Source organism: Chiloscyllium plagiosum, unplaced genomic scaffold, assembly GCF_037043375.1.
Source record: "Chiloscyllium plagiosum isolate Xiang-an unplaced genomic scaffold, Cpla_swu_hap1 HiC_scaffold_10, whole genome shotgun sequence".
In the NCBI taxonomy this organism is placed as follows: domain Eukaryota; kingdom Metazoa; phylum Chordata; class Chondrichthyes; order Orectolobiformes; family Hemiscylliidae; genus Chiloscyllium; species Chiloscyllium plagiosum.
Genome location: NW_028270148.1, coordinates 30,247,123 through 30,261,805, shown reverse-complemented (window position 1 = coordinate 30,261,805; position 14,683 = coordinate 30,247,123). Strand labels below are relative to the sequence as shown.

General features: G+C 42.6%; 1 protein-coding gene across 1 annotated transcript in view; it reads right to left on the bottom strand.

Moving 5' to 3' along the window:
- The window catches only part of LOC122552709 (ALK tyrosine kinase receptor-like), a 1,076,775-nt gene that overhangs the window by 824,230 nt on the left and 237,862 nt on the right, over positions 1-14,683 (bottom strand). The window contains exon 2 of the mRNA XM_087991243.1: positions 5,884-6,003. Coding sequence (XP_087847369.1) covers positions 5,884-6,003 — 120 coding nt within the window. The remainder of the gene's footprint in view (positions 1-5,883; positions 6,004-14,683) is intronic.

Sequence of the window (14,683 nt, the reverse complement as noted above, 5' to 3'; positions counted from 1 at the left end):
AATGTCTCTTAAATGTTGCAACTGTACCAGCCTCCACCACTTCCTCTGGCAGCTCATTCCATACACGTACCACTCTCTGTGTGAAAACGTTGTCCCTTAGGTCTCTTTTATATCTTTCCCCTCTCACCCTAAACCTATGCTCTCTAATTCTGGACTCCCCAACCCAGGGAAAAGACTTTGTCTATTTACCCTACCCATGCCCCTCATAATGTTGTAAACCTCTATAAGATCACCCCTCAGCCTCCGATGCTCCAGGGAAAACAGCCCCAGCCTATTCAGCCTCTCCCTATAGCTCAAATCCTCCAACCCTGGCAACATTCTTGTAAATCTTTTCTGAACCCTTTCAAGTTTCACAACATCTTTCCGAAAGGAAGGAGACCAGAATTGCACACAATATTCCAAAAGTGGCCTAACCAATGTCCTGTACAGCCGACACATGACCTCCCAACTCCTGTATTCAATACTCTGACCAAATACTTTCTTTACTATCCTATCTACCTGCAACTCCACTTTCAAGGAGCTATGAACCTGCACTCCAAGGTCTCTTTGTTCAGCAACACTCCCTAGGACCTTACCGTTAAGTGTATAAGTTCTGCTAAGATTTGTTTTCCCAAAATGTTGCACCTTGCATTTATCTGAATTAAACTCCATCTGCCACTTCTCTGCCCAATGGCCCATCTGATCAAAATCCTGTTGTAATCTGAGATAACCTTCTTCGCCGTTCACTACATCTCCAATTTTGGTGTCATCTGCAAACTTACTAACTATACCTCTTATGCTCACATCCAAATCATTTATATAAATGAAAAGTAATGGACCCAGCACTGATCCTTGTGGCACTTTACTGGTCACAGGCCTCCAGTCTGTAAAACAACCCTCTACCACCACCCTCTGTCTTCCACATTTGAGCCAGTTCTGTATCCAAATGGCTAGTTCTCCCTGTATTCCATGAGATCTAACCTTGCTAACCAGTCTCCCATGGGGAACCTTGTCAAACACCTTACTGAAGTCCATATAGATCACGTCTACCGCTCTGCTCTCATCCTCTTTGTTACTTCTTCAAAAAACTCAATCAAGTTTGTGAGACATGATTTGCCACGTACAAAGCCATGTTGACTATCCCTAATCAGTCCTTGCCTTTCCAAATACTTGTACATACTGTCCCTCAGGATTCCCTCCAACAACATGCCCACCACCGACGTCAGGCTCACTGGTCTATAGTTCCCTGGCTTGTCCTTACCACCCTTCTTAAACAGTGGTACTACGTTAGCCAACCTCCAGTCTTCTGTCACCTCACCTGTAACTATCGATGATACAAATATCTCAGCAAGGGGCCCAGCAATCACTTCTCTAGCTTCCCACAGAGTTCTAGCGTACACCTGATCAGGTCCTGGGGATTTAACCACCTTTATGCATTTCAAGACATCCAGCACTTCCTCCTCTGTAATATGGACATTGTTCAAGATGTCACCATCTATTTCCCTACATTCTATATCTTCCATGTCCTTGTTCAAAGTAAATACTGGTGCAAAATACTCGTTTAGTATCTCCCCCACTTTCTACGGCTCCACACAAAGGTTGCCTTGCTGATCTTTGAGGGGCCCTATTCCCTAGTTTCCCTTTTGTCCTTAATGTAATTGTAAACACCCTTTGGATTCTCCTTAATTCTATTTGCAAAAGTTATCTCATGTTGCCATTTTGCCCTCCTGATTTCCCTCTTAAGTATACTTCTACTTCCTTTATACTCTCCTAAGGATTCACTCGATCTATCCTGTCTATACCTGACATATGCTTCCTTGTTTTCTTAACCAAACCCTCAATTTTTTTAGCCATCCAGCATTCCCTATACCTACCAGCCTTTCCTTTCACCCTGAGGGTTCTGGTCCATCACTATTTCAAATCTAATAGAATTATGGTCGCTGGCCCCAAAGTGCTCTGCCACTGACACCTCAGTCACCTGCCCTGCCTTATTTCCCAAGAGTAGGTCAAGTTTTGCAACTTCTCTAGTAGGTACATCCACATATTGAATCAGAATATTTTCTTGTATATACTTAACAAATTACTCTCCAACTAAAACTTAACACTATTGCAGTCCCAGTCTATGTTTGACAAATTAAAATCCTCTACCATAACCACCCTATTATTCTTACAAATAGCTGAGATCTCGTTACAAATTTGTTTCTCAATTTCCCTCTGACTATTAGCGGGTCTATAATACAATCCCAATAAGGTGATCATCCCTTTCTTATTTCGCAGTTCCACCCAAATAACTTCCCTGGATGTATTTCCGGAAATATTCTCCCTCAGCACAGTTGTAATGCTATCCCTTATCAAAAATGCCACGCTCCCTCCTCTCTTGCCTCCCTTTCTATCCTTCCTGTAGCATCGACTCGAAGGCATCAGTTTAAGGTTAGAGGGGAAAGAATAAAGTAGAACCTGAGCAACAACATTTTTACACAGAGGCTGGTACACATATGGAATGAGCTGCCAGTGGAAGTGGTTGAGGTGGGCACATTAACAACATTTAAAAGGCATTTGGACAAAATACTTCGATAGGAATGGTTTAAAAGGATATGGGCCAAGTGCAGGGAAATAGTGTCTGAGTAGGTGGACATTTTGGTTGGCATGGATCATTTGGGCCAAAGAGCCTGTCTCCACGCTGTAAAGCTCGATAACTCTCAGACTCTAAGGTTCAGCCACTGGCAGGTGACTCACTTCAACAGGTTAGCAAAATTGAACATGTCCCAATCATACAGTATGAAGGAATTTACATGTTAACAACATTTTTTTGAAAGGTATGTGCAAAAGAATAAACATATTTTTAAAATAAAAATTGGTTCTCAGTGGCTTATGGAATTTTAAGAAGCTCATTTTTGATTCGCAGCCTTTGTTTGAACATCAATACTAAGTTCTTCACATTTTGGGACATGCATGTGGAATATCGTGTATCTTTTCAAAATAGAAATTAGATCAATCATATGGTACCTAAAGCAATATTTTGAAAAATCCAGAGGGAAGTACTGTTCCGAAGTACTGTTTTGTGAGCACTTTGTTCACACTATGCTAACGCTAACGTGGTCCACTTATTTTGTATCCAGCTTATTCTTCACCATCCTTTGTAATCCAGCCAAGGCTTTTAAAAGGTTTCACACCATAACAACGTTTTACAAAGGTAACCACATGATTCTTTTGTAGGGATAATAATGAATGTTAACTGAGCTGAAATCGATTCCATCAACACACATTAATATAGTGTTCCAATAATATACAATTTTCACTTCTGAAAATAAATAATTACATTGTATGGAACCATATAATTTAGCTGAGCAGTAGTGAGAACTCTCGACAATGTTATGATTTGTTGTTTTACATCAATCAGTGTATTCTATAATTTTGCGCTCTCAACATCTGGCCTTATTCAATCAATCTATGGGCCAGAAATGTGACAGCAAAGCATTGCCACACCTTCATTTAGATGCTCCTGCGTAAAATAGCCCAGATGAGGTCTGTCCAAAGAAAAGCTGGACAAATCCAGTCCAACTGATTAAAATCTCATCAGCCTATTCTTGAACATTAGCAAATGATGGAAGCTGTCATGGACAGTACTATTAAGTGGCATTTGTAGAGCAATTACTTACTCATTGATGTTCAATTTGGGTTCTGGCAGGATCACCAACTCCTAATCTCTTTGCAGTCTTGGTCCAAACATAGACAAAAGAGCTGAATTCCCTCATTTTGAGGTGAGGATTTCTGCCCTTGATATCACGGCAACATTTGAACCAATGAATATTAAAACCCCAAGCAAAGGTCGAGTCAGTGGGAATCAGGGATTTATTCTCCAGAGTTTAGAGGCATTCTTAGCACAACAGAAGCTGGTTGCAGTTCTTAGAGATAAATCATCTCAGGCCTGGGACATCACTGCAGGAGATTCTCAGCATAATGCCTTGAGCCAAGTTACCTTCGGTTGCCTCATCAATGAACTTCCCTCAACCTTCTGGTCAAAAGTGTAGTCATTCATTGATGATTGCACAATGTTCAGTATCATTGTGACTTCCCCGATACCAAAAAAGTCTATGGCCATGTGCAGTACAACAATCAAGGTTGGGCTGACCAATGGCAAGCAACATTCATGTCACAAAAGTGACACCCATGTCCAACAAGACAGAATCTAACCATATCATTCAATGCCATTACCATCACTGAATCTTCCACAAAACAAACTCAGGGTTCATTGTTGACCAAAAGTGAACTGAATGACCTCTTTAAAAACTGTGGCTACATGAGCATGACAGATGGCTGGACATTCTATTGGAACAGAACGTGCAAATTCATCTTCTGACTCCCAAGACCTTTCCACTATCTACAAGGCACAGGTTGGTAGCATGATGGCGTACTAACCATGTGCCTAAATCAATGCCGCTCCAACAACACTCGAGATGCTTGACCGCATCCATGGTAAAGCAAGCCATTTACTGGAACCCCACTCCCTCACTCTCCACAACTGGTGCACAGTGACAGTAGTGTGTATCATATATAGGATGATTACAACAATTTGTCACATTCCCTGCCTCAGCACCTTTCAAACCCAAAATCTCTACCTCCTCAAAAGTCAAAGGCCATAGATGCAAGGGAACATCACCACTTGCAAGTTTATTCAAAGCCATAGCCTAACCTGATTCAGAACCATGTTGCCATTCACTTTCACTGGGCCAACAACGTGGAACTCCCTTCCTTACAGCATTGTGATTGTTGTTGCACATGACAAACTACTAGCTTAAGATAGGGCTCACCAGCCACATTCTCCAGTAACCAGAGCTTATAATCAAATGCATGCTGATATCCTATGAAAAAACAAAAAGAAAATACCTTCACATGAGTGTGTTAATGTCATCCCCAAAAGTGGCAGATGTATTATTCCCGTATATACAGAGTCCTGACAAAGATACTTGAGGCTAGGATCGACATTTGTTCGTGCACTGTCATTTCAACTTTGATCCAAGACAACTTTAAACTCAACATTATAGGCTGATCTCAAGCCAAGATAATGGACACACAGTACAGAGCACCCCTAATTGGCAGTCTTACTCAGAGTTGTCACAGGATAATTAGTGTAATGTAATGCAGTATAGAAACAGAAAAATGTCACTTTGAGACACAGTAGGGATTCTCTAATGACACTCCTAATATCCTCTTCTGATTAAAGACAAAATAATAGGAATGATTACATGAATGCAAATAAGCAGGTGCATTGCTTGGTTTCTGAGTATGCCTTGACCATGTTCAGTTCAATTTCCATTAAACCAAAGGCTTTCTATCCCGGTTAATTTCCAGATCACCCATTTGATCATCATGTGGAAAATTTGTCTCCGAAACTTGATTTTGAAATTTGGATAGTGGATATCTTCCTTTTAAGTCTACATAGATTTAAACTGAAATAAAACAGAAACATCTCTGTGCTGTTAGGATGCATGCATCTCATTTTACTTTTGCATTAACATTTGTTAAATATTCTTCATTACAAGCATAATGTCTTCAGAAAGAAGGGCTATTTGCATTAGAGGAAGTAGTGTCAATTAAATAAATATGGGGAACCTTCATCATAACAGCATATTTTACAATGACTATTTGAATGCAATTCAAATCATTGTACTCAATAAACAAACAACTTTTTTTACCAAATAAAATGAATAAAAGCCAAAATAACACACCAGTAAATTCGGATCTGAAAGCAGTTAACATGTTGGGTTCATCATTAGAATTGATATTGTTTTGCTGGAGACTTCTAAGATACTTTCTCAAAACAATATTTCTTTACATTTAGCAGCACAAATGTTGCTTATTCAATAAAAATGCTCAGTGTTACTTGTTTGAGAAGCTACTCACCATATGGTCTTTGATATGTAGACAAAGGTGTATCATCTTTTAGCAGCCAAGTGAAGTTCCAAGTAGCTGGACTATTATTTAAAATCCATCCATTTCCTTCTGATTGTGGTACTCCAATAGCTGCAAACACAAGTGACATAATTGGCATTATTTTAAGGTCAATGGTGTGGAGGTGCTGATGTTGAACTGAGGTGGACAAAGTCAGAAGTCACATGACACCAGGTTTTAGTCCAACAGGTTTATTTGAAATTACAAGCTTTCAGAGCGCTACTCCTTTGTCAGGTTAAGTCCCTTCTGACTTTGTTTTAAGGTGTAAGATTTCAAAGTAATGTGGCATCTCAATTATAGACTCCATCCTCAATAATGAATATGCAAACCATTGTAACGGCACAGCAATAGCCTGAGATAGTCTGAATTCAGATTGGACTAATTTACTTCAAACGTGTTACCTGCAAGATCCTACAGTATATGGTATCTTAGACCAAACTTGTAGCATGTGCTATCCTAAATAAAGCTGTTGCTGCAAGAATGGCATTGCTTCCCAGGATGCCCTGCTAACCGTTAGCATTTAATACAATCTCCCCAACCTCTTTCCTGCAAGGTTTAATTCCTTTAGCGCTAAACAATCTTCTTTAGTTTGAGCTTTGAAGAGTTACCGATGTGAAAGCCCTTGTAAGAAGGTTTCACCTCTTGCTTCCTAAGGTATTGATGAATCAGTTATTTTACCCATTGCTACTTAGTAAGTAGCTGTCAACTCATGTCATCACCAATCTGATAGCTGAAGTACATTGTCGCTCTAGTCTTTCCAAGTCATGCTTCAAATAATTTTCATTCTGTAACGCTACAAGGCATTTTTTACAATGATACATCAACCAACATCAAAAGCTGTTCTATCTTTACATCTTAGATATGAGAAAGCAAAGTTACTATGCTTCACCAAATCATTGACAAGAAGTTTGGAGATAACAACTTTGTAATGAAAATGTATATATTTTAGAAGCACCAGTTGACAAGAAATCGGCAAGGACTATAGTAGGACAGTATATACAACAAACTGCTCTAAACTAAAGCAAACAATAATTGTTATGATCAAAGTGATGATATGACATTACAGGTTCATGAATTTTTATGACTCAACCAACCCAAAGTTTACTGAGCGAATATTTCTTCACCCTCATTCTGTCTCGATCCAATTTAATAAGAATTGTTCTGATTAGATTTATGACTCTGCTAACTGAATTCCATCCTTGCTGCCTTACAATGTGTATCTGATTTCTGGCAATGTGAAAGTTAATGGATAGACATAGAAGGGCAAATGACATTTGCGAGAGTTTTAGTAACCTTGTCTTGGAATTAGTCATTTTGCTTGGCTTAGGCCGGAGACAATTGTGAACGTTTTTTTTTCCAAATTGAAGAGGAAATGTACAGCTATGTAGTGCAGCAGCTTAGTGCTTCAATGTGATGGTTGGATGCAGCTGCATTAAACCCCAGTGGATCTGACTGTTGACCTTGCTGCTGTCAAGGGAATTCTCCAAGTTCAATCAAGTAGTTCAATCTAACTACTTGTTCACAGCGACAGCTAAGAAATTTAGAGGGAATTTCACCATAGAATGCCCTTTTACGCCATTAATCAGCTCTGAGGGATGGTGGATAGATCAATATTTGACCAGTGAACAATGGGGCTTGGAGATTTCAGGGTTGAATTTCTTTGAGTACCTGCCCATTCTGCTACCCCAGTCTCAAAAAGAGCAGCAAAATTGTGCTATTCAAAAAATAAACTGGCAAGCTAAATGATGCTGGTACTTTTGCATGAGTTCCACAAGAATTTAGGACAAATGTTGTTTTATTTCTCAACACCTAAAACAGTTAGCAGTGCATGGTTTCTGCTGCAGTTTAATTATTGCAGTTTATGCTGCAGGGACTTGTTGCAGTTTAATAATTGCATTTAATGTTGCAGGCATTCTGCTGCAGTTTAATTATTGCAGTTAATGCTGCGGGTGTTCTGCTACAGTTTAATTATCACACTTAATGCTGCAGGCATTCCGCTGCACTTCAATTATCACAGTTTATGCTGCCAGGATTCTGCAGCTACTCAGCTGTGCTAAGTTGAAATTTCAGTCATGACAGATTTTTTTCTTAGCTTTGGGAAGAGGCAGTAGCTCATGAATTAATTTTTCCAAAAATCTGTATATATTATCTCTCTCTTCCTTCTGTTTTCAGATGTAGAAGCTTTTAATCAATTGGATCAACATAACTTGTCTGCTGGTGTTTAACCACAAGGATCTGTTTACATTTGGCTTGTGCCTTAGCTGCAAAGAATTACTAGTGTTGCTAAGGTTTGCCAAGGCCTTTACATCCTGAGTTTCCTGAGTACAAGTCTCTGTGGCTACATTCAGGTGCCACAGGAAAAAAAGACTCCTTTAGACTGCATATCTCATCATTAACATATTTAATGTAGCTTCAGATCAAATGTGAACTGTTTCTGTTTTTCTCACAGTTTCTGCAGCTATTTTGTTTTCTCCCTATTTAAAAATGCCTGCTTTAGCCCGTGACTATGAAATTGATGGATATATGGCATTTCCAGCAGCTGTTGTGAGGCAGTGGGTAGCATTCCTGCTGTTGAGTGTGTCGGTAAAATTAAAGATCTTGCCACACTGATGGTTTTGTGAGTTTGATTTTTAAGTTAGTAGCAACCGTCGCTGAAATCGTCTCTTTTTAAATCACTCTCCTTCTTTGACCTTGTGGTGTTTATTTCTTAACCCCCCCATAATCGGTTGGTTCAGGAGATTCTCTGTTGGCTGTTCAGATGCCTCCTGCACAATTATCAGCAACATTTTATATACAGTTGCGCCTCGATTTACGAACTTAATCCATTCCGGGACCCGGTTCGCGAACCGAAAAGTTTGCGAACTGAATCAATTTTTCCCATTGTTCGGACAGTGTAAGAATGCATGGACGTAGCAACGAACGCTGTTCACACCGTACGTGCCAAAGACGAACTGAATGAGATCACGCGGGGTCCGAGAGCTTTTGCGTTCAACAAGCGCGTAGCAAATCAGAACAATGATACCACATGGTCGCACACGGGCTTTTTGTGTTCGTACTTTCGGTCGTACCTTGAATTTCGTACATACGTTGAAGCAAACTTTTACGTACAATCCTGTTCGTAAACCGATTTGTTCGTGAACGGGGTCATTCGTATGTCGAGGCGCTACTGTATTTTAAAAATTGTTAGTGCTGTAGGGTGTAGGGACAAGTCTAACTAATGACAGATGCCCTATTAGATGCCCTGCTACAGGGAAATCTGGAATCAGTTTCTGTTTGACTGTGTCCTGCAGCCAAGCCCCTGCTGTTCGGCTCTTGTGATATCTGTTGTGGAGAAAAAATCCTGTTGCTTAATTACCACAGTCAAAGTTATAGAAAAAAAAACTTGAGCTGTTTGCTTATCACAGCCAGGCTCAGTGGTTAGCACTGCTGCTTCACAACACCAGGATCCCAGGTTCGATTCCAGCCTCAGGCAACTGTCTGTGTAGAGTTTGCACATTCTCCCCATGTCTGCGTGGGTTTCCTCCGGATGCTTCGGTTTCCTCCCACAATCCAAAGATGTGCGGGGCAAGTGAATTGGCCATGCTAAATTGCCCATAGTGTTAGGTGCATAGTTAGAGGGAGGTCGGTCTGGTTGGGTAGCTCTTCGGAGGGTCGGTGTGGACTTGTTGGGCTGAAGGGCCTGTGTCCACACTGTAGGGAATCTAATCTAATCTAATCAGTATTGCATGGACACTTGAATTATTGCAGTCTGTGTTGCAGGAAAAATTGCTGCTATTTATTCATCACAGTCAGTATTGCAGGATCTCTGCTGCAGTTTAACTATTGCAGGCAGTGCTGCAGCAAGAGCTGGGGTTTGATTGTTGCTGCTACAGCAGGCCGAGAAAACGGGATGGGAAGAAAGTGGCTGCTCAAAAAAAGGGAAGCCTCACAATGTAATCCTTGTGATTAACAGAATTGTTCCAGGGCAGAAGGAGGTCATTTGGCCCATTCTGTCTACGCTAACTCTGAAAATGTTAATTTTGTACCATCCCACTGCTGTTTCCCCATAACTCTGCACATGGTTTCTATTTAAATAACCATCCAGTGCCCTCTCGAATGCCTCAGTTGAACCTGCTTCCACCACAATTCCAGGCAGTGCATTCCATACCCTCAATGCACACTGTGTGAAAAAGCTACTTTCTATCTTGCATTTATTTCTTTTGCAAAACACTTTAAGACTGTACCCTCTGGTTATCAATCCATTTATGAGTGAGAACAGTTTCTCACCATCCAGTCAGTCTGGATCTCTCGTGATTTTGGAAACTTCTTTCCAATTTCTTTTTAGCCTTCTCCTCCAAGGAAAACAATCTCAACTTCTCCAATCTTGCCTCATGACTGATGTATGTCATTCTTCGATTCATTCTCTTAAACATCTTCTGGACTCTCTCCAATACATTCAAGTCCTTCTTATCATGTGGCATCCAGAACTATACACAATACTCCAGCTAGGAAAAAGTGAGGACTGCAGGTACTGGGGATCGGAGTCAAGAGTGTAGTGCTGCAAAAGCACAGCAGGTCAAGCAGCATCCAAGGAACAGGAAACTCGACATTTTGGGCATAAACCCTTCTTCAGGAATAAGGCTTGTGCGTCGGGGGGGCTGAGAAATAAATGGGAGGGTGGTGGGATAGGTAGCTGGGAATGTGATAGGTGGATGAAGGTGAGGGAGAAGGTGATAGGTCAGAGGGGGGAGTGATGGACAGGTCTGGAGGGTGGTGCCAAGGTGGTGGCTTGGGACTGGGATAATGTGTGGGGGAGGAATGAGGAATTTATCTCGTGTGGTTGCAGGGTCCCAAGGAAGAATATGAGGCGTTCCTCCTCCAGGCGTTGGGTGTTAAGGGTTTGACGATGGAGGAGGCCCAGGGCCTGCATGTCCTTGACGGAGTGGGAGAGGGAGTTGAAGTGATCAGCCATGGGGCGGTGGGGTTGGTGGGTGCGGGCGTCCCAGAGATGTTCTCTGAAACGATCCACAAGAAGGCGTCTTGTCTTCCTGATGTAGAGGAGAGTGCAAAGGATGCAGGAGATGACATTGGTACAGGTACAGGTAAATTTCTGACGGATGTGCCTCGGGGCCTTGGACAGAGGTGAGGGGAGCGGTGTAGGTGCCGGGTTTGCACTTCCTGCGGTGGCAGGGAATGGTGCCAGGAGTAGGGTGTGGGCTGGTGGAGGGCGTGGACCTGATGAGGGAGTTACAGAGGGAATGGTCTTTTTGGAACGCTGATAGGGTGGGGAGGGAAATATACCTCTGGTGGTTGGGTCCATTTGGAAGTGGTGGAGGATGATGAGTTGCATGCGGAGGTTGGGGGGTGGAAGGTGAGACTAGGGGGATTCTGTCTTTGTTGCGTTGGGAGGGGTGGGGTTCAAGGGCGGTGGTGCGTGAAATGGAGGAAATACACTGGGGGACATCGTCAACCACATGGGAAGGGAAGTTGTGATTGTGGAAGAAGGAAGCCTTCTAGGAGTTTCTGCGGTGGAATTGGTCATCCTTGGAACACATGCAGCAGAGATGGAGGAATTGGGAATAAGGGATGGCATTTCTACAGGAGATAAGGCGGGAGGAGGTGTCGTCTAGGTAGCTGTGGGAGTCAGTTGGCTTGTAATATATGTCTGTGGTTAGTCAGACGCTAGAGACGGTGATGAAGAGATCCAGGAAGGGGAGAGATGTTTCCGAAATGGTCCAGGTGAATTTTAGATCAGGGTGGAAGGTGTTGGTAAAGTTGATGAACTTTTGATGGGAGCACGAGGTGGCACCGATATAGTCATCGATGTACGGAGGAACAGGTGGGGGGTGGTGCCAGTGTAACTCCGGTGCCGGTCCACTCCTGGCACCTTTCCTTGCCACCGCAGGAAGTGCAAAACCTGCACCCACACCACTCCCCTCAACTCCGTCCGAGGCCCCAAGGGATCTTTCCATATCAGTCAGAAATTTACCTGCACCTCTACCAATGTCATCTACTGCATCCGTTGCACCTGGTGTGGTCTTCTCTACATCGGGGAGACAGGATGCTTTCTTCCGGATTGTTTCAGAGAATATCTCTGGGACACCCGTACCCACCAACCCTCCCTGGGCCTGAACACTTTAACTCCCCCTGCCACTCCATCAAGGACATGCAGGCCCTGGGCCTCCTCCACTGCCAAACCACCCACCCGACGCCTGGTGGAGGAATGCCTCATATTCCACCTTGGGACCCTCCAACCATATGGGATAAGTGTGGATTTCAACAGTTTCCTCATGTCCCCTCCCCCCACATTATCCCAGTCCTAAGCCTTCACCTTGGCACCGCCCTCCAGACCTGTCCATCACTCCCCTCTCTGACCTATCACCTTCTCCCTCACCTTCATCCACCTATCACATTCCCAGCTACCTTTTCATACAGCCCCACCGCCCTCCCATTTATCTCTCAGCCCCCTGACCCACAAGCCTCATTCCTGATGAAGGGCTTATGCCCAACATGCCGATTCTCCTGCTCCTCGGATGCTGCCTGACCTGCTATACTTTTCCAGCACTACATTCTTGATAATACTCTAGCTGAGGTCTAACATGTGGCTTATACAGATTCATCACAGCCTTGTTGCTTTTGTCATCTATGCCTCTATTTATGAAGTTGTGAATACTGGAAGGATCATTTAACCCAAAACTTTAACCTTGATTTCTCTCCAAAGACTCTGCCAGACCTGCTGAACGTTTCCAACAATTTCTGTTTTTGTTTGTGAGTACTGTTTGCTTTATCAACAGCTCTCTATGTACCCTGCCATCTGAAATGACTTATGTATGTATACACTGAGGTCTCTCTGCTCTAGCACACCATTTAGAACAGCACCTTTATTGCATGTTGTCTCTCTATGGTCTTTGTACAAAAATACATCATCTCGCACTTCTCCATATTGAAATTCCTCAGTCACCTATCTCCCTACTCAACCAATGTGATTATATCAGTAGCGCCTTATTTGTGACAAGTAGTTACTGTTGCTATTCCATCGCTGTGTAGTGATGTTGCTCTGCAATGTTGTGTTTCTGCACGTGCACACACATTGCATTCAATCGATGGTGGTGTTCGCAATAAATGCTCCCATTTCATTACGGCAGTCAGTGTTGCAGGAAAAACTGCAGTTGTTTTATAATCATAGTTGGCCTGCAGGGAAAGCCGTTATTGTTTTATTATTGCACTCAGTGCTGCAGGGAAAACTTCTGTTTAATTATCACCATCAGCGTTGCGGGGAAAACTACATTTTAATTGTTACTGCATGCTGTTTAATTATTGCAGTCAGTGTTACAGGGAAAAAGTGTGGCTGTTCAATTGTTAGTGCCAAAAGGTACAATGGTTCTCCTGATGCTTTATTATTGCAGTGAGTTTTGCAGGGGAGACTGTTGTTTGATTATCGTAGTGTTGCAGGGAGAACTGCTGTTTAATTAGCACAGTCAGCATTGCAGGATAAAAAAAAACCTGCTCTTTAATTGTTGCTGCTAAATGCAACAGTAACTCCGCTAATGTTTAATTATCACAATCAGTGCTGCAGGGGAAAAAAAATTGCTGCTGTTTATTTATTCCTGCTAAATGCAACCATAGCTCTCCTGGCAACAGTAGCTCTCCTGTATTGCTGGGGAAACTGTTGCTGTTTAATTGTTGCTGCTAAATGCAACAGTAACTCCGCTAATGTTTAATTATCACAATCAGTGCTGCAGGGGAAAAAAAATTGCTGCTGTTTATTTATTCCTGCTAAATGCAACCATAGCTCTCCTGGCAACAGTAGCTCTCCTGTATTGCTGGGGAAACTGTTGCTGTTTAATTGTTGCTGCTAAATGCAGCGGTGGGATTCTGAGGGCTCAGTTGTATTGTGATGAAATTTTGGTAGGGACAGCTATTATGCTGAAGGAAAGCTTCGTAGCTCATGAATTATTCCTAGAGTCATACAGAACAGAAACTGATCCTTTGGTCCAGCTTGTCCATGCTGACCAGGTCTCCAAAGAGCCATAGTTCTACAGCACGGAAACAGACCCTTCAATCCACTCGTTCACGCTGACCAGACATCTCAATCTGACCTCGTCCCATTTGCCAGCATTTGGCCTGCATCACTCTTAACCTTCATACTCATATACCCAACCACATGCCTTTTAAATATTGTAACGTACCAGCCTACCCCACTTCCTCTGGTAACCCTCCCATGCACCCACCACCCTCTGTGTGAAAAGGTTACCTTCAGGTCCCTTTTAAATCTTTCCCCTCTCACCTTAAACCTATGCCCACTAGTTTTTGACATGCCCACCCTTGGAAAAAGACCTTGGCGATTCACCCTGTCTATACCCCTCATGATTTCACAAACCTCTATAAGGTCACCCCTCAGCCTCCAACACTCCAGGAAAAACAGCCCCAGCCTATTCAGTCTCTCCCTATAGCTCAAACCCCACAGTTCCAGCACCATCCTTCTGAATTTCTTCTGCACCCTCTAAAGTTTAACAAAACCTTTTCTAATTGAAGGGCAGCCAGGATTGTTTGCTACATTCTAAAAGTGGCCTTATCAACATCCTGCACAGCCACAACATGACATCCCAACTCCTCTACTCAATGTTCTGACCAATGAAGGCTTATGGTACCTTGCTGTGCAAAATTACCTCCCACAATTGTGTATAAAACAGGAAATTCATTTAAAACTACCTCACTGAATTTGAAGTTTCTTTCTTTTTCTCTCTCTTTCTTTCTCCAAGCTGCTTGTAGG